The sequence below is a fragment of the Diadema antillarum genome, unplaced genomic scaffold (assembly GCF_040938485.1).
Source record: "Diadema antillarum isolate AM-2024a unplaced genomic scaffold, OU_Dant_1.0 seq00001979_RagTag, whole genome shotgun sequence".
Lineage (NCBI taxonomy): Eukaryota > Metazoa > Echinodermata > Echinoidea > Diadematoida > Diadematidae > Diadema > Diadema antillarum.
In genome coordinates, this window is record NW_027272637.1 from 58,691 (window position 1) to 85,440 (window position 26,750).

General features: G+C 37.6%; 1 protein-coding gene across 1 annotated transcript; it reads right to left on the reverse strand.

The window, feature by feature from the left end:
• Window positions 1–9,050: 9,050 nt before the first annotated feature.
• LOC139713467 (quinone oxidoreductase-like) lies at window positions 9,051–25,855 on the reverse strand. Its single transcript, XM_071625194.1, has 8 exons — window positions 25,751–25,855; window positions 24,023–24,172; window positions 17,633–17,793; window positions 16,425–16,476; window positions 13,928–14,080; window positions 13,210–13,311; window positions 12,356–12,451; window positions 9,051–9,215 (listed from the first exon to the last, which is right to left on the reverse strand). The coding sequence occupies exons 1-8, from the start codon at window positions 25,853–25,855 to the stop codon at window positions 9,051–9,053; spliced, it is 984 nt and encodes a 327-aa protein (XP_071481295.1).
• Window positions 25,856–26,750: the final 895 nt, after the last annotated feature.

A 26,750-nucleotide genomic window follows, 5' to 3' on the forward strand; every position in this document is an offset into this window, starting at 1 on the left:
TTATCATTTTATAAAACCAAATTAAGAAATTGTTCCACTATACTAAAGTGGACCTGAAAACAAGAGTATAATGGAAATATTAAACCTTACGTGTTACATGAATAGGGTGATATTTGCCTTTATCAGACATTGAGGTGATGATTTTATGGCCTCACAAGCGCCACTGACTTTCACAGATATCTTCTCTAGATATTTTTCAATTTTTTTAATGAAATCAGACTGAACATGTGCCCTCTGCATGAAACGACAATGGACTTATGCTTTAATCAGCAATGATGGCTTGTAAGGCTTATGAGGTTGTGGCTGCTAGATTGCTGACACTTTTTTTTTTATGCGTCCGCCACGAAGTGGTGCCGGAGGCATTATGTTTTCGGGTTGTCCGTCCTTCCTTCCATCCATCCTCCTTCCGTCCGTCCGCAATGAATTTTGTGGACAGGGTAACTATCAAAACCTTTTGAGGTATCCTACTGAAACTTGGCATGTATGTGTATTAGGGGGTGAAGTTGTGCCTATCAATTTTTGGGTGCACATGCTCAAGGTCAAAGGTCAAAAGGTCAAGGTCAAATATGTAAAATTTCACTATTTACTCCATATCTATGCAATGCCTGAAGATATTTTCTTGAAACTTAGTGTATACATGTATTACCCAATTAAAATTCTCTGGTGAAAGTTTCGGGTCATGAGGTCAAAGGTCAAAAGGTCAAGTTAAAATATTAAAACTTTGCTTTTTTCTCCGTACGTTGGAAATTGTTCAAGGTATCTTCATGGAACATAGTATATATACATGTACTGACTGGCAGTGATTATCTAGAGAATTTAGGGTTCATGGGGTCAAGGGTCAGGGGTCAAAGGTCAAGTGCAACACTTCAAAATTTTACTCTTTTTTTTGTTTGCCTCAAAGGTCAAAAGGTCAAAGATCAAGGGAAAGTGCTGAACTAACTTTTTCCTCCATATCTCGGAAGTGGCTCAAGTTATCTTGAAACTTACTACATATTTATGCATGTTCTGCCTGACAGTGATTATCCTATGAATTTTAGGGTCAAAGGCCAGATGAAAATGGTAACGATGTACTTTTCAATACAGAAATTACACTTTTTCTCCATACCTTGAAAATTACTCAATACATAAACTTATGAATGGGTCAAAGTCAAGTTAAAGTCCTTAAATCCCCAAATACATGCTCTCTTATTCATCCAATTAAACCTAGGTAAAGGAAGATGAACATTCAACACATTTGTGACAAACATGTAATTTCAATATTTTACCAATATTATGAAAATGTAATCATACATTGTCCACATCTACTATAGACCTATTAGGAGAATCATGCATTATGGCGGAGGCATACCAGTCGCCTTAGCGACAGTAAATTTCTAGTTGTTTTTTTGGTACATTCATCTCATTATGCATACACAAAATGTACTGGTATGTGGATGCTACCAGTATCATTGTGCAGAGAAAACATGAAAAACATGAAAACTATGACTTTCTATTGACTTTCTCCCTTTTCATGTCTGACTTTGATCAGGTTATTACAATTTTGTAATTTTTGACAGTGATTATCCTATGAATTTTAGGGTCAAAGGCCAGATGAAAATGGTAACAATGTACTTTTCAATACAGAAATTACACTTTTTCTCCATACCTTGAAAATTACTCAATACATAAACTTATGAATGGGTCAAAGTCAAGTTAAAGTCCTTAAATCCCCAAATACATGCTCTCTTATTCATCCAATCAAACCTAGGTAAAGGAAGATGAACATTCAACACATTTGTGACAAACATGTAATTTCAATATTTTACCAATATTATGAAAATGTAATCATACATTGTCCACATCTACTATAAACCTATTAGGAGAATCATGCATTATGGCGGAGGCATACCAGTCGCCTTAGCGACAGTAAATTTCTAGTTGTTTTTTTGGTACATTCATCTCATTATGCATACACAAAATGTACTGGTATGTGGATGCTACCAGTATCATTGTGCAGAGAAAACATGAAAAACATGAAAACTATGACTTTCTATTGACTTTCTCCCTTTTCATGTCTGACTTTGATCAGGTTATTACAATTTTGGGGCAATGTATTCAAAATTCAAGTATTTTATGCCAAAAATACTTTTCTTTCAAACATTTTTTTTTCCATTATCAAAACAAGAAAATTCTTTTGAATTAAAAAAAAGAAAATCTTGTCCATTGCACTGGTCCACTCGACCTACACACCTGCTTTCATGCCAACCCAGCTACCGGTGCGTTTAGCAGGCTTCTAATAGCACAAAAGCCTAGGCCACTCATATTCATTTTGTACACGAAGTGCAGACGAGGAGTGCACCAAAGTACCAGAAACATTACTCCGAAAAACTAAACTTACATATTTATAACCAATGCCTTACACATGTACTGAAAGCACTTTCATTTTGAACATAATTTAAAGCGTATTCAATCCATCATCAGTGTGTGTGCCAGGAAAGAAAAGGAAACTGCTGCAATTCTGTGTGGTTATGTTATATTATTTATGAAAGTCATCTCGAACATGCAGAGTTACAGGCGCACTTGAATAGGAAAGAAAATGATAATGCATTAGTGCATATAGTGGATGGGTTTTACGGTCTGAGAAGTTTCGAGAGCTGTTAAAGAGATGGTATAGTTTTGTTTGAGATGTAAATTCTGGTTTTAACTTTTTGTGAGATAATTAGAAACCACTTACGTGAATATTAAAGAGCATACAATTTAGAAGGAATTAAAAGTGTGTTTGATGAAAATTGGGTTTGAAATGGCCGAGATATCCAGAAACAAAGCAAAACAAAGTGGTCCTAGCAAAAGGTGGGTCCCATCTTATGCGGACCTCTTTGATTGTGGATACCTCAGCAATTTTGAAACTGATTTTCTTCAAATGAACTTTTAATTCCTCTTAAAATTGTATGCTCTGTAATATTTAATGTAAGGGGTTTCTAATTTTCAAATTAACAAAAAGTTAAAACCCTGAATGCCCATTTCAATCAAAACTATACCATCCCTTTAAAAAGCCCAGCCTTCCATCGCCCTCGTGTCATTTCAAATGCGTTTTACCCCTTCATGTGCTTCGAGTGTTAATTGGCACATGAAACCCCATAGCCTTGCACACACTGTCTAAAGACCCTGGCACGGAAAGGGTTAAAGGGATGGTACAGTATTGGTGGAGATCAGAATTGGGCTTTTAACTTTTTGCCAGATACCAAGAAAACACTTATGATATAGTACAGAACATACCATTTTAAGATGAATTCAAAGTTTATTTGATGAAAATCGGGTTTGGAATGACTGAAACATCCAAAAACAAAGTAAAACAAAGCGATCGTAATAAAGTGTGGGTTCCACACTCTATTAGAATCGCTTTTTTTTTTTGATATCTCAGTCATTTCAAAACCAATTTTCATCAAATAAACGTTGAATTCCTAATAGAATTACATGCTCTTTCATATTTCATAAGAGGTTTCTCATTATCTCACCAAAAATGTTAGAAACCTGAAATTAGGTCTCAACCAAAAGGCAGTTCGACTGGAGTTCAAACATGACTGCCACTAATTCAAAACGGAGTAAGAGGAAGATCGAGGTAACTCCGTATCAGCACTCTGCCGAGGTTCATTTATAATGACGTTGCCTATTTTCTCTAATCTGGAGTGAGTAAAAGAACGCGTGCCCGTTTGGTGATAATGGCGCCATAATGATCATACCTGCAACATTCGAAATGCATTTCCACTTTAGTGTGTAACGACTGGTACCAGCATATCTAAGGAAATGAGGACTAACATCGTTGTTTTTAAAGTCTGTCGAAGTGAAAGCAAACTACATATACATGACTTTCGTTTCAAAATACTTGCAGGAGTCAAATGTAGGCCGACATAGGGAATGTACGACCTACAGACCGAATGATTAGTCCAAAGGGTTTGAAATGCTATCAGAGGGAGGTAGTAATCCATGATCAGACGTGATTTAGTCAAGGGGCTTACAAATATACTCCTTAAATTAGCATTTTTACAACCAGATAACTACAGTCATTCATTTTCTGTGTATTGTCAGAGCGGTGATCACCTCCCTGGTATTGTATAGGTATTAAAGTATAACAATCACGGAGGCCTACTTTAAGCTTAGTGCGTGCCTTTAACTTGAATTTCCGTTGCGGCAATATACTGTGTATTGCACAATAAATTACCATCAAAAACCCACCGCAAGCTAGCTAGCTTGCTTGCATGCTTGCCCAATATCCATCTGAGATTCAGTGAGAGGATGGCTGGATAGCCCATAATCAGCTGCAATAGCTGATTTATTTCGTCTATACGGGGTCCAGTTGGATGAAAGGCGGGACCACGTCACCGGGTTAAACACCCTGCTCTTTGCGATGAATAAATGAGGCGGGATCTTTTACGTGCATGAGTTGTGACTCTCTCTCACACGGGAACTCCATTTTTACTTTTATGTCCTATCCGAGGGACAGGGTGTTTTGTCTCAGGGAAAGGTATGATTACACACTCCATTGCCAAGTGGGTCCCGGGAATCGAACTGGGGCCCTTTGGATCGTGAGGCAGACGCGCTATACCTACTGAGCTAACCCACCGACCTATATAAATAATATTACATGTACATTGTATCTGCAAAACTGTACGCAACTTAAATGTCTTTTACTCATGTGCTTCGTAATTCCGTGCCGCGATGTTAGTTTACGAGGTTCGGCCTGCCTCTCCCCGTTTGCCGCAACTTGCATGTCTCCATGTAATGAATATTATGAATAATTTGATGATTAACAAAAACATTTTCGTGGGATACATTCAAGTTACGCTCATTCTAGGGGAAGTTCCATTTCAATGCCTTTTGTTAAAGGGAAAGTATAGCTTTTGATTGAGGTGGGGTTTCATGTGTCCAACTTTTTCGTGTGTGAGATACTGAGAAACCTATGAGATATTAAAGAGCATACAATTCTAAGAGGAATTGAAGTTTATTTCGGTTTTGAAAAATCGGTTTTGAAATGGCTGAGAAATCCCAAATCAAAGAGGTCGTGATAAAAGGTGGGACCCACCTTTTATTAGGACCACTTTGTTTTACTTTGGTTTTTGGTTTTTTTTTTATATCTCAGCCATTTCAAAACCGGTTTTCATCAAATAAACTTTTAATTCCTCTTAGAATTGTATGCTCTTTGATATTTCATAAGTGGTTTCTAACCATCTCACAAAAATGTTATAATCTGAATACCCCAGCTCAACCAAAAAGTATACCATCCCTTTTCATATTAGTGCTTTAGCAATGATTGACAGATGTCACTAGCAGAATCTTGATTTGGAAGATTTTGTGTGTGTGTGTGTGTGTGTGTGTGTGTGTGTGTGTGTGTGTGTTTGGGGGGGGTATCCAAATAATCTGAAGAAAAAATAGTTTTATGGCCATGTATATTAGAAATATTCTAAAACATGTCTCGTACTTACATGAGATTATTTATTCTTTTTGCCACATGAGTAATGATCAGGGTATATTGAATTCAAATAAGTCAACATGCATTATTTGCAGAGACTCCAACCCAAAGTACCTTCTGATCTGGAGATTCTCCCGACTGAAACCCCGAGCAAACGGGAGACTCAAAGTTGATGTGTGCGAAGCGCGAAATTCCTAGGGTTCTAGATGCTCTCTGGTGCTATCTAAGGCTTATTTTTTCAACATACGATAGAAATATGCAAGAAATCCTTTCCAACGGGAGACAAAGAGCCAGGGCGGGAGAAATTAAATCTCAAACGGGAGAACGGGAGATTTTGCAAAAATGGGTTTTCGGCGGGAGATCTCCCGTCGAAAACGGGAGAGTTGGAGTCTCTGTATTTGCATTGCATAGTTCCTTTAATACATGGCATCCTTGGTCCAGAATTTAAACGGTTAAAGCGCAGTGATCAGATTCACCAATCCTAACCCCCTCCCCTCCACACACACACACACACACACACACACACACACGCACACACACACACACACACACACACACACACACACAAGGGAGAAAATAAACAATTTTGGATCTGGTTTACTGGCAGGTAGACATTATTTTGTGCAAAGTTATCTTGGTGGCTGCAGCGTAATTCGCAATGAACTTTTGTGTGCTCGAGCGTTTCTTCAGCCCTTTGAATTTCATAGTCCTCAGTCGGCAAAAGTTGGATAGTTTTTGAAGAAAACTGAATGTGTCCATCACAATCATCACACTGTTTTACAGTGTTTTCTACACATTTCTTTCCCCCTCTGTACATTACCCACAAGACACGGGCGAATTCAGTTGTTCGATTTTTCCGTTTATTTGTCCAGCTTTGTGAAGATATATGTACATGTATGTATTTACAGATTCAAAAAGATATAACATTTAAAAACGTGATATATATCCCATAAAAATACATTAACGTCACACCGTATATGGTGTTAATTAATGTTAAATACATCGGTTATTACTATAAATAGGCCTATTTATCGATTATATGTATTATCTTATTGAGGTATTACATAGGTATCAAATAATGATAATGAAAATAATTATGATGTGCAAATTATAGTGCAAATTATAGATCAGAGTTGTCTGTTTTGAAAGTGTTTGAAACTGTACCCTCCTTGAAATCCGAGTTTACCACTTTTCCGATTAATTGATAAATTAATTAATTAATTAATTAATTAATTAATAAAACTGATATGGCATAATCTTCTAGTTCTTGACAGCTTGATATGTCAGATTAGTGCCCCGACATGCAGTCGAATGTTCTTGATCGTTATTTCATAAACTTGGCGCAATTTCTAATTCACACATTCCCGTGTCTTTTCTCCATTGCATGTATGTATCTTATACATTATATCAGGGAGACATTAAACAAAATGTGGTTTATGCCCCATATTATGATAGGTATTGTCTTAAAAAATGGAAGAAAAAAAAAATCAGCTGCCGTCCAACACTCATTATATATTTATCAATTCATTACATATTGCCTAATACAAACTGTAGTATAGGGTAGGAATTCAGACGTCATATTCAAAACATGCCTTTCTAGTTGTAAGCAAAAATGCACAAACGCAGGCCATACTCATAGGCGTTTTTACATCAGCCCGATAAAAATCCAAGCTCGAGATATTTTTCGCGATTGCGAATTAGCGCGCTATTTCATTTCTTAATCACATCAGCCAGAAGAGAATTAGCCCGAAATTTTTTCGAGCTAATTCGACAGCTGAGCATGTGCAAACAGCATCAGTAATGTGTTCACTTTCAAAAATTCCTCATGATTTGTGTGCAGTTTGCCTCGATCGATCGGGTCACACACGCTAGGCATGATGGGATGCATCGCGCTAATTTCTCGATCGAGTCGTTTTCACATTATCAAATAGCGCGCTACTCTCCCGCTTTTTCAGAAATTTCCCGAGTTGGACTCGAGAAATTTTCTCGATCAGAGCGATACAATTAGCGCGCCAATTTGTGTTCACATTATCAAATAGCGCACTATTTCGTGATCGGGTTAATTTCCTAAGTCAGAAAATAGCGCGCTATTTCGAAACATCGGGCTGATGTGAAAACGCCTAAAGTGAGTATCTCTGAATTGTTTTAACAATTGCTCGGATAATTCAAAGGTACTGAGTGTACACAATTTCTGCCAACCCACGCAAAAAGCAACAACAACAGGAACCAGAACAAACCAACAAACCAACCTGTGAGTTATCTGTTTCATAAAATGGGTCGAAAATTCCGGAAAAAAAATTGGCTAAACTGTGTGCTGACTGTAGTTTACGGGATGCGTAGAGATGCGTCTCTTAATTAGCAGATGTATGGAAAAATCATGCCTACGGTGATTACTGGACGCATGATATGGAAAGTGACAACACTGAAGTGAAAACATGCGTGCAGTTAGTGAGAAGTGAGTAATTAGCAATTGACCAATCAGATTGCAAGAATTGCCTAACCCATTTCATAATGATATACACTGTGCAAGCCCATTGGATGGCTGCTTTTCTGCAACCAGTAATTCTGCTGTCTGCGCTCTTCCAAACTGACGGGGAAAAAGTCTCCGAAGAGTCGAAATGTTCGATTGTCCCGCGACTCCACAAAGATCCGGCTAGTCTCCACGAGACGTCGCGGAGACTCAAGTCATCACCAGGGGGGCATTTCATCAACGAGTTCGTCGGGGGTTTTCACCGACGAATTTGCTATCAGCCAATCAGACGCAAGGATTTACACTGACAACTGTTAAAAGCTAATGAAATTCTTGGTCTGATTGGCTGATAGCAAATTCGTCGGTGAAAACTCCGACGAACTGGTTGATGAAACGCCCCCCAGGTCGCCACCTAGTTAGTCCCCATGCCAAAAACGTACATATGAGAAACCCACTTAAAGCTACAGTGCTTTAAAACTGATTATAAATGTATACATGTGTAGTTGTAAACGCAAGTTGATGAGTGGTGATAGTCTCTCCAATGTCAAAGGTACACTATATCTTGTATTTAGTCCATTCTGGAAAAATACCAAGGTTTTATAAGGACCCGATTTTCTTTTCATTCCGATTTGCGCATTCACGAGGAGAACAGAATTACATGTTTATAATTTTGAATTCTCCCCTAAATTGTGTGGGTTGTTGTTGTTGTTTTTTTTTTTTGGTATTTCGTTTAAAATTTTGTGTTGAAATACAGTTTGTGAACAAGCTGAAGTTTATAATGAAATGCAATGTGAAACTTTTTCTTGGTCTCCTCATTTCGCCTCGAAAAAAGAGCGAGCATGACTTAAAGAGGAATATTAGACATCCCACTGAAATTCTTTAGAACCCAAACTTGATAATATTGTTTGCATTCATTACGATTACGAACATTCACGAAGAGTTGCCACCATCATCTTCCCAATAGAAGCGTCGCCTCCATATTATAAAGTCTGGTACTAGCCCACATCCACTCTTGATTTTGTTTCTGTCTCTCTTTCGGAACCGACGGTATTTTGTTGTTGTTGTTGTTGCTGTTGCAGTTGTTTTCTTTTTGGTCATTGTTAACAGTTCAGGGGAGTCGGAAAGTGTCCCTCATTATTCCACCAGCAGGATGATCTTGCCGCTGGCGCCTCGGCGGTTCTCCACGTGCAGATGACTATCGCTCACTTCTTCCAGCTTAAATTTTGTCCCGACGTATGGCTTCAGCCAGCCCTCGTCGACACCACGGTATATGGTTTCATTCATGCGTTTCCTTGTCTCCTGCGGGAAAAAAAAAATAATAATGGTAGGAGTTATAATAACAATAATGATAATAATAATAATAATAATAATAATAATAATAATAATAATAATAATAATAATACTATTGATAATGATAGTAATAGTAGTAATGATGATGATGATGATAATAATAATGATAATGATAATACTATTGATAATGATAGTAATAGTAGTAATGATGATGATGATGATAATGATAATAACATAATCAGTAATAATAACAATAATAATAATAATAATAATAATAATAATAATAATAACGATAATAATAATGGCAGTAAAACCAAACGTCTAAAGTTCAAATGCAATTCCATCCCATAATCAAGCATTGACCTCAATTGATAGGGTAAAGTCAAGACGGGTTTGTGGAGGTTTCATCAAAATCAGAATTAAAATATAGACAGTTTATGAGATTTACAATTCACGTGCACGCATGTTTTCACCAAATTTATGCAGTACACATTTGCATTGTCATAATGGTCCCAACAACGTACGCAAACTCAAAAAGGCGATGCTATATCGTTTCTTCCTATATATAGTTCTCGCTATGCTAAGGAGTTAGCAAGACGAATTCAGGATTCATCTTTTCGTCTTGACTTAAAATCAAAATGGAAGAGGAAATGTTGCGAAGATTTGTATACAACGAAGACTCAAGCTGACAACATCATTATGAGCATTACTTAAAGTTGCATTTTGCGGTTGCAACAGGTGTCCCCTTTTCGTGAAAATACCACGATTTGATAGTTCTGTAAAACGTTTTATTATTAAGTCTCGTATTTTGTCGCTTTGAGTGCGTATAGCAAAGTGTAGGATTCAGAGAAGATTTGAAAGATTTGAGTTTCTTTGTAATGTAATGTAGATTGTAAGATTTGACCAGTTTAGATTATTATGTACAAGGGCTATAATCATAAAGTATGTCCCTCCCCCCCCAAAAAAAAAAAGATACAATCATATTTTTACATTGATAACACCAAATATGATTGAACCGTCTAAATGCTACTTCAGGGTCTTAAAAACAACATCTTAGCTCTATTTTGCAGAAAACCCCACTCAATTGGTTAAGCGGCCACAGAGAAATGTGGATCGTTGTAAAAGCATGTCATGAGTCTGATTCTTCCAAGTTTAGCACTTGGATACTCTTGGAACTGCATATTAATCAATGTGTAAACACAATAGACAGAACTTGGAGGGAAGGAATTCCTGACATGCTCTACAAAAATCCTAATTTCTCTTTGACTATACGGAAGCAAATCGGATGGGGATTACTGCAAGACGTGGGTATTAAGTAATAGTTTCATTCCCTGAAATTGTATTTGGATTGATTCACTAGAATGTATTTCTAAAGTTATCATTGCGGAGGGTCCCGTTGTATTTCTTTTTTTTTTTCCTTTTTTTTTTTGGGGGGGGGGGTGTTTGTATTGGTCTTGTACTGTTTCCTACACGTGAAAAATTCTCCTCTGGGTCGATGTGTGCACGAGAGTGATACAGTATAGTCACATGTTCAGTACTCTCTTCCCCCGGATGGCCGGTTCTATTTCTTGGTAGGCACCAATGGCAATCATAAACTTCAACTCTTTCGTAATAGCTCACCCTAATGTATATCAATACTTGGGGTGCTGTCATTAAATTTGATAGTACCATTGAAAATGCAGGCTATCATAACACGTAAACAAAGTGTGGCAGTTTTGCTCCTGTCACGCAATTCAAGTCGTTGTTAGCACGAAACGCAAAATATGAAATAAAAAGACATAAAGTAATTCAAGTTACTATGCCCGGTAATATAATACAGATATTGCTTGTTAAGAGGTGTAGTATACTAGTAATTGGCACCCCCACGGAAGTTATATTTTTCCCAAGAGATCATAATTCAATCGCATCTAGAAAAAAAAAAGAAAAGATATCTTTCCGCTGACCGCTGACAAGCGTTATATTGCAAGAAGAGGCACTAGCACGTAATATAATTCATGATTTTACATAAATATTCATCATTTCATTCTGGTCCTGTCGGCAGCCGGTAAATTTTGGAATTTAATGACCTGACGTGACGTCACAACAGACAATATAACAATTCTGATCCTCGCTGCATTAGTCACGCGACTACATTATGACCAATCCCTGAACAGTATATATATAGACCATTTGATATTATTAAAAGCTGTTAAACAACAACTAAAAGATTGGCAGTGGGGGGGGGTACGATTAGGGGCTTCTAGTTAGCCTGAGTATATAAAAAGAAAACGAATTACATCCAGAAACATTTTGTAAGGGAAGTATAAATACCTCCTTATTCATGACTCAAAACCCATAGGTATAAAATAGTATATTATGTTTAGCAGATTTGAATTTATTCATAAGAATCATGTCAGATGCATTACCGACTTTGAGATGTTAAGGGTATAATTGTGTAAAATTATTATCTACGGTTTATATGTCTTTATTTGTATTTGTAATTTACTTGGGTATTTTTCATGTTATCTTTTTTTTGTGAAATTCTTTTCAAGTCTGAAATGCGCTATAGAAAAACTTATTATCATTATCATTATTATTATCATTATTATCCGAAATATCTAAGACAGATACAGAGCAGTTGATATTTCATTGAAATTGAACATTAAAAAAAAACGGAAAAAAAATAAAGTCATAGGATTTCGTGGTCTCACTGTGCACGTCAAGACAGTAATATCGCTTACAGTCGCATTTGCAATGATATCTCCTCCCAATATTATCCTATCATAGCGTATAGATATAGGCCTGCGTGAAAATAATGGCATTCTCTGTCAACAGTTAAGGCAATAGCAATTACACTTTCCCCTTCAGAGTGTCAAGATGACTGCGTGAATACAAAGTAAGAATGAATAGGTGCGACTGACATCTCTTGTTCTTCTCTCTAAATGCATTTTTGAAAAGGAAATAAGGAATAATTCTCTATGTAATCATTAAATTCAGTTTTACTTTAGATACGACTAATATGAGTTCATATATCACTATACCATGGCATCATTATCATCACTTTTGTTGTTACCATTGTTAACGTTGTTTTGTGTTAAAGTGTGTGTGTGGGGGGGGGGGGGGTGGTGGTGGCTCCGCCGCCCCTTTTGTTGATAAGAAAAGAAACTCACCGCATCACAAAAGAAAAGAGCGCACCCCATTACAGTTGTCTCCTTGTACACCAAATTCTGCGGCGTGCATAGAGTCTGCCCGCGTTTTCCCAGAACCTGTACTCAGAGAAGACAATCATAAAAACAAAACAGTAATTATAGGGCAAGTGTGAACTCTACCTAGTTTGGGAAATATACATCAGTCTCTGTTAAAAAGAAATGTTTCCAAACATGTCACATAGTCATTCGTCGCAAGACATGAAGTTAAATCTTGTAGGACCTTCTATTTAAATTCCGATGATTTTCCACAAATATACTCGACGTTTGGAATGAAATGCTTTATGGTAACCCAAACCGCTGATGTTGCCATGAAAGGGCAAAAACAACAATACTAAGAACAGATTAAGTCTCAAAAAGAGACGTCGACGTCCATTTCATTAATTTCTTTTTCGTGTTTTCAAAGTGGCTCTCGTCATTCTCTTTTACACATCCCGTCATCCATGTATTATTATACATATTTATCAATCCATCCATGGATACTTCATTCATCCCTTCATGTTAACATCCCGTCATGTCTTAATCTTGGCATTTGAAAGGACTGTTCTGTGAAACTTCGTGGGCATCCAGAAATACAAGGGAGATAATAAATTTATCTGATAAAATGTTGGTTTTCGTTTGCAGACTAGTTCAATCAGGGGAAACTTTCGCCGAAAGTGTTGTATTGCATAAGTACACAAGTCCGGCGTAACCCGCACTACAATACAATTTAATAAACAATAGCGTTATGTCAGTAGGAGTTAAACTGACACACAATGTAAATGATAGCTAATAAATATCTGCAATCCACCGGATGGGTTTTGAGAACGGACACGTACCACGATACGGCCCATCCTAGCAGCCAGCTCCATGTCCAGCTCGAAATTCACGTCAACGTTCGTCTCGATGATGACGTCCACACCCTTAGGTCCAAACGTGTCCTGGAGAAGAGAGATTGAGATTGAGACAGTCAGACAGACAGACAGTCAGAGCAGGAAAATGTTTGAGATACATTACATACAACTTTAACCAAATTCCAACTAAAAAATGCTAATTTTTTCAAAGTGTGAGAGAGGTTAATCTGAAGATTATCTTCTTTAAAAAAAAAATTCAGGTCAAAAAGAAATTAGGTGAAGATCCAGATGCAAGGGAGACTTGCGGGGCCATAGTGACGTCATCATCTACTCTAACTTGTACAGGTGACCAATAACCCTTTTACTGTTTTTTAGAAAAATTGAAAATCTTTAATTAGAAACATCAGTATAAAGCGACATATAAATGCAATTGTTATTATTATTATTATTATTATCATTATTATTATTATTATTATTATTATTATTATTATTATTATTATTATTATTATTATCATTATTATTATCATGATTAATTCCGTGATTTTGCGATTTTTTGTGGTGTCTAAGTCCAATACGATGGTCGAGTTTGCGAATTTTCGGCACAGTCGCTTTTCCCAAGTCAACCTGGAACGCGAGGCGAATTGCCACCTGCACCAAGTTAGTGTTAAAATGTCGTAAACTTCAACTTAATGAAACTCTTTACCCGGAGTTGCTGTTTGAAGGTTAGACTTTTGTAATCGAGCACGACATCGGCACCCATCTCCTTCACCAGCTTCCGTCCTTTCTCGCTGCCAGCGGACCCGACTACCTTCGACGCGCCCAGACCACGGGCCAGCTGAACAGCTGCCAAGCCGAACTGTAAAGGGGCAGTAAATATTAATGAGTTGGGGGGGGGGGGGGGGGGGTTGACGAGGGAGGGAAGAAAAAGGGGGAAGCAGCGTTTTACTAGAAGATAATGTCAGTGAAAGGTATAAAAACACGGATATTGCTACTTGTTGAAACATGGCAAGGCGCCTTGGTCAAAATGAGAAGCAAGAAACAATTTTCTGCCATGATGAAGGCTTTAACATATTTATTTTGGCGTATTTGCCGGACTTCAGCCTTCTCTCTAAACGCTGGCGTCACACTGTCCAAAAATAATGAGCAAAGATAGACACGAGATATAAAAGGAAATATTCAAATTCGGCTCTGATCGCACAAACATTCGTATTCGTGTATTGGCATCGTTCTCCTTCAAGTTTATCTTCTTTATAAGGATTCACATCTTCGTGTACCCTTCGTGCGTGGTCCGGGTGCCTTTCGTGTGACATTGTGTAAGCATTGTACCTGCTTTGGCTGTTGATTGGCTTTTAACCATGTTCGGGTCAATTTAAAGGAATGGTATACAAGTTTTGGTTGACATGGGGATTCAGGGGCCAATTAAAGGGATGGTATATTTTGGCTGAGATGGGGATTCAGATTTTTACTTTTTGCGAGATTAGTTAGAAACCACTTACAAAATATTAAAGCGCATACAATTCTAAGAGGAATTCAAAGTTTCATTGATGAAAATTGGGTATGAAATGACTGAGATATCAAAAATCATAGCAAAAGAAAGTGGTCCTAATAAAAGGTGGGTCCCATCTCTTATTAGAACCTCTTTGTTTTAGGATATCTCAGTCATTTCAAAACCAATTTTCATCAAATAAACTTTGATCTCCTTATAGAATTGTATGCTCTTTCATATTTCATGAGAAGTTGCTCATTATCTCACAAAAAAAGTTGGCAACCTTAAACCCCATTAATCAACCAAAACTATACCATTGCTATACTTCAGAACTTGATATTCGTATTGTCACCTTGTGTTAATTTCGGGACAGCGTGACACCATGAAAAAGAGTTATTAAGTCGCCTTACGCCTTCTCACCCTAAGCGAAGCATCGTGGTGAATTTCAACAATTTCAGTCTCCCCGTATCAGATATTGAAGCTCTTTTATCGTAATGAATAAATGAAGGAATTGAAGAATTAAAGAGATTAAAGCCAACTTGAAAATGAACTGCATGTGGAATTATATTCAAAGCAGGGTCAGCCAATATCTGTCTGTAGCAAATCTAGCACATCTTCTCCTCTCTGTATGGATAGCCTCTTTCTTTCAGTATCTATCATTGTTTCTTTAATAAGTTGCTCTCTTTTATCATAACATTTTAGTGTGCACATCACAGTGTTCGAAGGAAGCAACGTCGAATCGAATCGAATCAAATCAGATCAAAATAATGAAAGTAGGCCAAAAGCCTAGAACACTACTCTCTAAAAAAAATCGAGTGAAAATATTCACTCTTAAAGGAGTGAATACAAAAAGGAGTGAATTTAGAGTGAAATTGGAGTGAATTTTGAGTGAAAATGTTCATTTTCACTCGTTTTGGAGTGACCTCAGGGATCACTCCTAAATCTTCGAGTGATCCCTGAGGTCACTCCAAAATGAGTGAAAATGAACATTTTCACTCAAAATTCACTCCAATTTCACTCTAAATTCACTCTTTTTTGTATTCACTCATTTAAGAGTGAATATTTTCACTCGATTTTTTTAAGAGAGTACAATGATAATGCGTCCCCGAGTGTTTTTGTTCTGTACCGTATGCCCCCCCCCCCAAAAAAAAAAAAAATACAACGGGAGCCTCCGCAATGATAACTTTAAAAATAGAGAATCAATCCAAATGCATATTGCAGAAACCCCATCCGATTTGCTTTAGTGATAAAAGAGAAATGAGTTTTGTAGAGCATGTCAGGAATCCCTTCCCTCCAAGTTCTGTCATTCCCCCCCCCCCCCCCACACACACACTGCACACATTATGCAGTTCCAAGAGCATCCAAGTGCTAAACTTGGAAGAATCAGACCCATGACATGCTTCACAACAATCCACATTTCTCTGTGATCGCTTGACCAAACTGAATGGGGTTTTCTGCAAAATATAGCTAAGATGTTACATTTTAAGACCCCGAAGTTTAGACCATTTAGATAGTTAAATCATATCGGAAGTTATCAATGCGAAAATCCAGTTATATTCTTTTTTTTTGACATTCTGTATATAATAGGCCTGGGTGCCGCTCGTGTTATTAGGTGCGTGGTATGAATTCACAAGTAATATAGGCCTATCATTTTTCATGCCAGTTACAACGCAAAAACTATAAAAAATAATGAAATGAAATAAAAGCCACTTACCCCGCCACTAGCGCCTTGCACGAGAACGGTTTCTCCCTTTTTGAAGTTAGCTCTATAAACGAAGCACATGGTAAATTTTTAAAGAGAAAGGATGAAAATAAAATCATACAAAAACCAGGCGTATATAATAAATAGCGTGATAACATTTGATACTGCTATCAATACCGCATAATTGGGTATGCGTTTCCTCGATGTACTGGTATTTGCGAAGTTTACGAGCCACTGAATTCAATATCGTTTGTCAATAATGTTTGCGCTGACGCAAATAATCTCTCTTCCGCCTTCCGTCTCCTTCTTACGTTCCTCGCAATGATTACGGTGCAAATCCGGTAAAGTGACCTTCACATTGGCAATATATTCTTATATAAAGAGATTAAAGCTAAAATTCTGTCTCATGTATCAGTTTAGACTATTTTTTTTTTCATGATTTTGTTCAGATGTAAAGAAAACCATACTATATATTTTAGGTCGGTTCAATCGAATCTGCCTCTGAGGAGACCAGCAAAATTCAGAGTTGCCAATTTAATGCCAAGACCGTGAGGATAATATCTGCAGCAAAATCCTAAACCTAAAACTTCATTTCGTCCTTGCCATTTTCATGCTTCTACTACAGTGTTTGGTGACCCTAATAGTTCATGGTGTTTAGCATTCTTACCACGTCTTCCAAAATAAAAAGTGATCGTTGCTATACCATGCGCATGTAATAAGCTGAACCATTAGAATACTACTAGTTCCAGTCATAGTGCAGAGGGGAAAAAATGGAGTGAATATCACATGACAATTGGTTGTGATATACTGTTTACAGATAACGCACACAATGAAATTTATACAGGTAGCATGGCTATTATTAGGAAATGATATAGTCACACATGAGGACTACTGAAACAAACTGAGAAACGACCTAATATCTCCCCTATGAAGTACTGCTTGTCACTGCAAACCACTCCCATTTTCAAAAACGAAAAGTATAGCTAATTTTAGAAATAGGATCTTAAATCTTTAATGTGCCTCCATTTTCAGAATCTATTAGGCATTCAGCAACTGAGAGGCTTCTGCAAATTCTGATACAGGAACAAACAAATAAGAGCACAGAAAGGCTCAAATAATGTTAAAAGAATCCCCCTTTTTACCCCACCTTATTATGAAACCCGAACAATGCAGTAAAATCATGATTAAAAGAAAGATATTAAAAAGATAAAATTCTTTACCTCGTAAGAGCCCTGATACTGCACATGTAGGGGTTTGGCATAACAGCACCCTCCTCAAAGGTTAGCTTGTCATGTAGCTTGAAGACTCGGCTCTCGTCTGCCAGGCAATATTCGGCGTACGTGCCTGTGATTGGCTGAAAGACGTACACCCTGTCGCCCGGCTGTGTGCAATATTGTCAGAGGCAAATTGAATACCCATATTAAAAATTCACTTTAATTAAAACAGAAAAGCCAATGAAAAGGGGGATTAAACGTTTTCTCAGCAACAACAATAACAAAAAGATTGTAGACAGAAAGAAAGTTATTGAAGTCTTTAATTCTTTTAAAATCGGGTCATCTATTCATGTTTATCTCCATAAAGAGGTGACGTCGTTATGACGTCACAAATTATTTTTCGCTGGTTCGTACACAATGACAAACCACAGAACTTCAAATATATTCTCACATGAAGTGACGATGTCAGCGTCTCACGAATCTCACTCTTTAATTCTATCAAAATCGGTCTCATCTATTCATGTTCATCACCATAATGAGGTGACGTCGTTATGACGTCACAAGTGATCTTTCGCTGGTTCGTACACAATGACGAATCACAGAACTCTAAAGAAATTCTCATATGAAGTGACAATTCGACGCCTCACGAATCTCCTATTGGTATGTGTACGTAAATATCAAAAACAGCTTGGTTTTTCTCCGATCACCTAACAACTTTATGATGCAAAACCCATCCCCACAAAAGTTATCATCTTTATAGGTCATAAGGACATCGTCAAGGTCACAAGTTCTACTTTTCTCGCTATCATTGCTATAAATGTGAACTTAAAGGCCAGTAATAAATAACACTTAAAGGCAGAGTGGTATGTCGAATAGCAGGGGCGGGTCCAGGAATTCCGTACAGGGGAAGCGCCTTTACAAACTAAAAGGGGGCGCAGGTGCCCCCCTCCCATTTTTTTTAATTTCTTTTGTTTTAACAAAAAATAAAGAGGGGCGTGCGCCCGGTGCGCCCCCTCTGGATCCGCCACTGATTAGGGAAACTCGTGAGACAATGACGTCATAAACTCGTTTGTTTAAAGGAGACCTCCGGATGATATTCAGATTTTTACATTTGAACAACTATTAATTAGCTGTACTGAGGACAGAGTTTCGGAATTTGTGATAATTAGGATGAAGAATAAGAATATATATATTTTTTAAATCTAGAACAAATTGCAATAAACAAGGATGATGACATGGCAGAGCCACCATAAGAATGCATGAGTCGGGGCTCAAGGAAGCAGAACAAAAGAAGAAGGCATGCATATATCATAAACAGGTGAACTCGCAAGCAAGCGGTATTGTAATGGAATTACACTGCTACATTTCTGAAATATGTAAACCTCTTATGTCATCATCCTTGTTCAGTGTAATTTGTTTTAAGGCTTTTCAAAGTATTGTTTTTCTGCTCAAGAACCACAATAAATTCCACAAATCTATACATGGAGTTGTCGATTTATGTATTACATGATGTGACATTATGAAAATCGTCTGGAATGTCCCTTTAATGTACTACATGCTGTGATGGATGTGGTTGAGATCAATATCTGTGAAAGCACGTGACTCTTTTAATACACTGTAAAAACATCGGTGTTAGATTTAACACCACGGGTGTTAAATCTAACACCGATCAAACTTCAATAGAGGACCACACCCACAGGTGTTTGAAATGCACTGTGATGGTGTTGAAAAGTGTTCACCTGACACTTCGTGGTGTTAATTTGACACTGTACCTGGTGTTATTTTGACACTGTACTGGTGTTAAATAAAAAATGACACCACATGGTGTTGATTTGATATTTGTTGGTTTTAATATCAATGGTTTAACACCCGTCCAGCTTCAATAAGAGACCACACCAGCTGGTGTTACTTTGGTGTAAATTTATTTTCACATTTTTTCAAAAATCTAGTATTTTAATGTAAAATTCTTGATCGTCTTGTTTAAATTAAGAATCAACAAGAAGTGCAGTTGCTAAGAAACTCTTCAAAAAACAGTTTAAAACTTGGAAATGACACCCGGAGGTGGTAATTTAACACCATAAATGAGCACCGAAAATTTAACACCAGCTCGGTGTTCACTATTTAACACCGAAATTTTTGCAGTGTAGTTTCTCGTTGACTGAAGGGCCCTACCATTGGTTAGTGCACAAAACATCACATAAGCGAAGTCTGTAGTACAAAGATAATAAAGTAACGACTAACATTGCCAATGAAGGTACTAAGCTAAGTTATCGCAACACAACAACGTGTAACAAGTGTAATAAGACATTGATTTGAAGGATACATATTTGTCTTTTTTTTTAATTTCCACATTAAAGGAATTTGAGAAAAGTCAAGAATTCTCAAGGATGTGACGTCATCAATTCCTCCACTAGGCCTACTAGTTCAATTCACTTTATTTCTGCATTCCGTGTTCAATACAGAGTATAACAAAATTTTGGCAATATGTCATAAATCATTATATTGTATGAATTGTTCCAACGCCACGGGTCTTGGCAGGGTAGTTCCCAACAAAAAAGAAGAAAATGAAACAATATTGCTTAACGATCACAACATAAAACAGTCGAAATACTACAAAAACAAATTAGAAATACAAAAGTTACAAAATTGAATAACGAGGCTTAACCGCATAAAACCCACAGAGATCGAACGCCCCGACCCACAAAATTATTACACATAGAATAACAGGCAGTAATATGATACACGCTTTTATAATGATTACCAGTAGATCTCGTGCGTCCCTGTACGATCATGTGAATTTAATAAACATCATTATGGATCTTTATCTCCTCATTTTGAATGATCATCACAACATTGCGTGTAATAGCTTCGGCTTATACGAGTAGTGTCTGCATGCAGCTTTCAAGCATTGTCTATGAGCAAGGACTGATTTTTATTTATTTATTTATTTATTTTTTGGTGCACGTCACGAGACCGACATCAACGAGTCATACGCCCCACGAGTCATACATATCACGTCATATAGCTAACTAGTCATAACAACCCATGAGTTATACAGCTCGCGAGTCATACATCCCATTAGTTCGACACTAAGATAACAATCACTAGGCCCACGAGACCGACACATTAAGCGCCGTGTTGTATCTGTCAAACTCTTGGGCTGTTTTTACCTAGTGTCGAACTCATGGGCTGTATGACTCTTGGATGTCGGTCTTGTGGGATGACCACCGATTTTTTTCCCTCTTCTGGGCTGTTATGAATATTATGTTCGTTTAGCAGAATTATATATAGAGAGAGAGTATGTAAAAGTATAAGGCAAATAATACGAACAATACAAATATGAAGTCGAATTGACACATGTACCGCTTTGTAACATTTTTTTAGGGGGATGAATTAACTATTGAATTGAAAACGGAACAATAATCGTATTAATGTCGTCATTGACGTACTTGAAATAACAGTTTCACATTTTTAAACCCACAAACAGGGATAAAAGTCACGTCCTTAAAATGCAAATCAGATGAGATGATACTTTCGTTTCTCTTACAAGTCTCATAGATTGACCTGCACACAGATCTGGGACCCATTCATGCCATTTCATTAAAAGTTGGTATGATAACAACTCTTGCTGGAATGTCAATTGTCATGACAACAACAAGAATCCAGCTTCCTGATTTGTTGTTGGTATTGGAAGTTGTCATTCCAGCAAGAGTTGCTATCCTAACATCTCTTATGAAATGGGGCCCTGTACACTCGATTCCCCCCATTTCAGGAATTATAAAGGAAAACAAAAATGGAAAACAATAAAGTGTGGGGGCACAGTGGCATAGTGGATAAGACTCTCGACTCCTGATCGGAGGACCCGAGTTCGAGTCCCGCCCAGTGCTTGCGTCCTTGGACAAGATGTTTTACCCACCACGTCCCTCTCGACCCAGGTGTATAAATGGGTACCTGGCAACGCTAGGGTAATAATAATGGCAGGGCCCTCTGGTAGAGCAGTGGAACAACTGAAGAGGCTACTCTGGGTAAATGAGACCGTATTATTATTATTATTATTATTATTATTGTTATTATTATTATTATTGTTATTATTATTATTGTATTACACGCATAATCGAAGCGTAGAGTTGCAGTGACTAAGCAGGAAAGATGCTTTGAGTTACATCATGTTTCTTTAAAAACCAACAAGCAAACATGATTTTTATTACATGATTTTGTCAACACAAGAGGAGGAATTTACTCTTTAATCTACACATCACATCGTGATATCTGAACAATATACTGCTTTGTGAAAGCATGCGAACGTCCAGCAATTTTTCATCTTTATCTCCAGTTCTGATGACACTTCTATATACTGTTGTAGTTAAAAATGTATTTGAAGTTAACTATGTATATCGTTTACAGTTAATGTCATTAAAAATAACGTAATAAATACAATTAGCGTCATTTCATTGTAAAAAATTCACTTTGTTGTATGTTGTTAGCCTATGACGTCCCAAAAACCATCTCTCTGTTGTTTTACCTACTCTATCTTAAATTCATTTATTCTTATGGATATTCATATTTAGTGTTTGAGAAGGACAAATGTAATTTCTTTGTGATTTGAACCCAATTTTCGTGTGATATAATTTTCTATTTCTGTTGCAGGATTGTCAATGGCCCCATATTCTCTATATACATTAATAAATGACTGTCAAATTGGCAGCACGTTTTGGAAGACAAAGGGTGATAGTTTTCTCTCAAATTGGCCACGTATCGTATTTTCTTCTGATATTGTGCAGTTTCACCTGGTCGTATGCAAACGTTAGGATGCACAGCACAATTCAGAGTTGCCAATTTACGGAGGACACTGATAATAAGTTCGCACTACAAAATTTTATCCCACGACTTAATGGGCAAAACGACATGATGCCAAAACAGATTGCGAGTGTATGGCATCTGCACAAAATAGTGATTGCTAAAGATGAATCCGACTTCAGAGCACTGTAACTTATGGCGGCCATCCTAGGGGGCTTCCAAAGAAGAACAAAAGCACTTTAAATGAGTTATGCACTGAGCCAGGTGCGTTGCTATGTAAGTGCTTATAAATTATCTTTTATTGGGCATATCGGAAGCCCCCATTTAGAAATTACCATAAAAACAGTATCTAAACCGAATTGGTCTATATAGTGCCTTAGAAGTGGTTGTGCGATGATTATAGCAGTTTCACTTAGCCTAGCGATCATGTCGCATAAGATGTTGATCCGGATGTTGATACAGTATTTACAATGTGTGTATATTGATTAAATGGTCTATACCTAAATACTGGTCGGTGATTGGTCATTATGCAACCACGTGACTAATATAGTGAGGATCGAAATCGTATTATATTGCGAGCAGCGACGTGACGTCAAGTATAAAATAATATACCTCCAGAACCTGAATGGCTTCCGATGGAGCTATAGAATGAAATTATGTATATCCATGTAGACCAAAATAATATAACCAAGTTGACGGTCCCTTTGGTGTTATATTCACCCTTCGAGACAATGTTTCGGGAAACTATAACTCCCGCAGGGATATATCAAGTGTTATATCATACAAGGCAATGTCTATACTCTGTATTATTACCTATATGAGGTAGTTTTGCGGGGCAATTGTAGTTGGTATTTTGATCGGTCGTCGAGGTCAGCGGACGATATTTGTGCGTATCACCCTCCATCCGGGTTTCGCCATTCACTTTACATGTAAACATTCCGGTCAATCACATAAAGGAGACATTCACAAATCCGGGACACACACACCGCAAAAGAACGCCAATAAATCAACTCATATAAGGTCAACCTCTTCCAGCAGCACTACGCGTCAAACAATGACGAGTCCATTTGTGCTCAATAACTGCATAGGCCTAGTGACCATCAGTTATTACAACTTTCCAAATTGAAACAGAAGAAAAAACAAAGTGTAAATACGTTCAGATGTTTGAAGTTCGCCTGTTACAACTATCATGTATCTTGGAAGTTGGAGTTGAATGATGTATATTGATGAACAATTTTACAATTATTCGAAATGTTGGTGATGATCTACAAGTAAGTCAAATGTGGCTTGATCTATATCATAGCGTATAGCCGTATTCACATATTTTCCTAATTAACCAAAGGAATAGGTATTGATTATGATATTGACTGGCCTTGAGGGAGATACCAGAAAAAAAAAATACTGCATGGGCAATATTTTCTGGTATCTCCCTAAAGGCCAGTCAATATTGTATGATTGTCAAACATGTGAAAACTGAATTTCCGTATTGGACAATAAATCATGATTAAAAAAATCAAATCTTTTCAGATCACCGGGTGAATAAGAAAGGAGAAATCAGATGATGATCATGATGATAATGATTAACGCATGATAACATACCGCTAAACTTGTGACACCTTCTCCGACCGAGTCGATCACCCCAGCTCCGTCGATGCCGAGCGTAAACGGCGGCGTGTACCAGCGCCATCCCGTCGCCCGTATCCGAAGGTCCAGCTCGTTTATTCCTACGGCTTTCATTTTGATCAGCACCTTTTTTTTTGTTATTGGGGAGGAGGTTCGTTCCGATTTGATAACAAAAAAAATTAGAACAATGACATCATAAAAGTCTACATGAATACAGTTTGATATCTTGACATGATTATGTTTTCCCTATACACCTCTCTGTGGTTCAACGGATTAACGTGTGTGTGTGTGTGTGTGTGTATGTGTGTGTGTTTGTCTGTGTCTGTGTGTGAAGAGGATGTCCTCTTCCCTTCAAAAACGCCTAATGATGAAAGCACGACATCCATTTCATTCATCATGTTTATACATTAAAGTATCAATTTTGTGCATCCCCCGCCCAAATTAACACCTTCGTGAGCAATGGTGAGTTAAAGACGATACCATAATGCAAAAGCTGCAGATTCCATTTGGTATAACGTTTACAAAACGAACATGACGGGGAACAGCCCCTATATTTCACTAAAAGGAAATATGAACCTATAAAATGCCACTTTCCTTATTGGTTTGCACATACATGTATAAAAAGACGACAGAAATGTAGGAGCAGCGAAAATATCATCGTTCCAATCCCCCTCCCTTCCATTGAACAATAAAGGTGTTGCGGGTCTTTGTCTATAGCAAAGGTGCAAAATTTCAGAGCTTGCTCGCTCCGTTTGTTCTTATCGATAAAATAATCTATTAGTTATCCTGAATTTACGTCGCCTATATCACATACACAAGAAAGTGTAAGCAAATCTATGTTTACGTGTGTAAGATAACAGTGAAGGCATTATATTTCCACGTTAAATGTATACAATGTCGTAAACATTTATACGTCGCAGCCTTATAGAGTGGCGACACCCGAGCTATTATGAATTATTGTTGTTGAATACCATTTTTATATAGGATATGGACGTTATTATTGTTAAATTACCTGCATATCACTTTATCTAAACGTGCACAAAAATACGATTTTGACACACCAAAGTCCCAGCCATAAATCGGTGGGGTGGCAGGAACAACTGACTCGGATATTCCCATTTCTTTGAGGACTTTCGACGCCTCTATCGTAATCCATCTTAATGCAAAAGACACCTTAGAAAGTGATCTAAACCACAACTTTCATTAGCCGATAGACGTTTTTTTTTTTTTTTTTTTGTTCTTTACCCATCATCCCCCCTACACACACACGAATTTTGCGCACGTCTTACAAAAGGTCTGAGTTTATGAAAGAGTTACGGCATGTTTATTACTGGCTATATAGGGAGATTGCCGATCGTGACCGAGGTACCTGGTTAGCTCCTGGGATTATTATTGTTATTATTTTCTCTCTTTTTTGCCGGCTCTGCGCAGTCTTATGGTTAAACCAAGGAGGTAGTTCCTCCTTGGTTAAACGAAGATGTCTGTGTTTCTGAAAGAGTTACGAAATGTCTACTGTATTACTGGCTTTATAGGGAGATTGCTTATGAAAACTGTCGTACCTGTTTAGCTCCTGTGTCCTGGGAGCGAAATTTGTGCCCTTCGTAGTCTCATATTTAAACGAAAGGTCTGTGTTTTCTGAAACAGTTATACGAAATGTTTATAACTGGCTTTATATGGGGAGTTTGCCAATGGAAACTGTCGTACCTGGTTGGCTCCTGGAAGCGGAACTGGCGCAGACGGATTGACCTTCATCGTCTGAGCGCTACCTAGCTCCTCGATGACAACCGCCCTCATCGTTCGCCCCGCCATAGCAGCTGTTGTTGTCCTGCAAGTAAATAAAAAGTTGCCAGTGACTTCAAACCTGCAAGACTACAGTTGTGAGGCGTGCCCATAAACAATGCTATAACAATTTTATTGATGACAGTTGAAGATGGATCGTCAAATAACTTATTAAATGCATGCTATATCGGCTAGACCATGATTGACAGTCGATATTATGTCAAAAAATGGGACGCAATTTCATTTTGACGTCCTCACTGGCTTTTTAATTCTGCAGTTTTGTCAAGTTGATTATACGTGGTGTGGCCAGAATGACCTTCGTAATGAGTACTGTATGACTAAACGAGGGTACTTTGCATTCCTCAGCGTTACTTTCCCAGTCCTGGACTACGAAATATAACAACAACGACCACAATGCAGTCAAGTATGTGAGTGTCAGTGACCCCTTTTTTTCTAAACGTTTTTCAGTCTCCGCTAACAGACTGGTACCAGCATTCAAAACGAGATAGGATTAGGTCATTGCAAAGACGCTCTGACCGTGAAGCGCTATGCTCTGACTGTTAGTTTGGTGTGTCCATGTAGCCAAATTGGCGCTGTTTGTTAGTTTGTTGTTGTTGTTGTTGTTTTACATGGAAAAACTGGTTATGCAATAATTGGCCTGTTTATGCAGAAACGCAGGTCCAAACCCTGGAATGTATTAGGTTGTACAAGTATAAGCTAAGTCAAGCTGCCTCGTGGCACGTACGCTTTTTGGCTGCCATGGGCAGTCGTAATACAACTACAAACGCATGCATGTATTCCTCGTGTAGTTGACAAAATAACAACTAATTACTGAAAGGCAAGAACGCGCAGTTCTTGCAGGAGCACGACTGAAATGTTTTGTTTCTCTTTGTTTGTTAGTTAGTTAGTTAGTTAGTTTGTTTGT

Coding starts and splice junctions, on each gene's coding strand:
- LOC139713467 (XM_071625194.1), bottom strand. CDS start 25,855: ATGGCGGGGCGAACGATGAGGGCGGTTGTCATCGAGGAGCTAGGTAGC. Junction 14,081..16,424: donor TGCAAGGCGCTAGTGGCGGG/GTAAGTGGCTTT, acceptor GCCCCTTTACAG/TTCGGCTTGGCAGCTGTTCA. Junction 12,452..13,209: donor CTAGGATGGGCCGTATCGTG/GTACGTGTCCGT, acceptor CTCTGAGTACAG/GTTCTGGGAAAACGCGGGCA.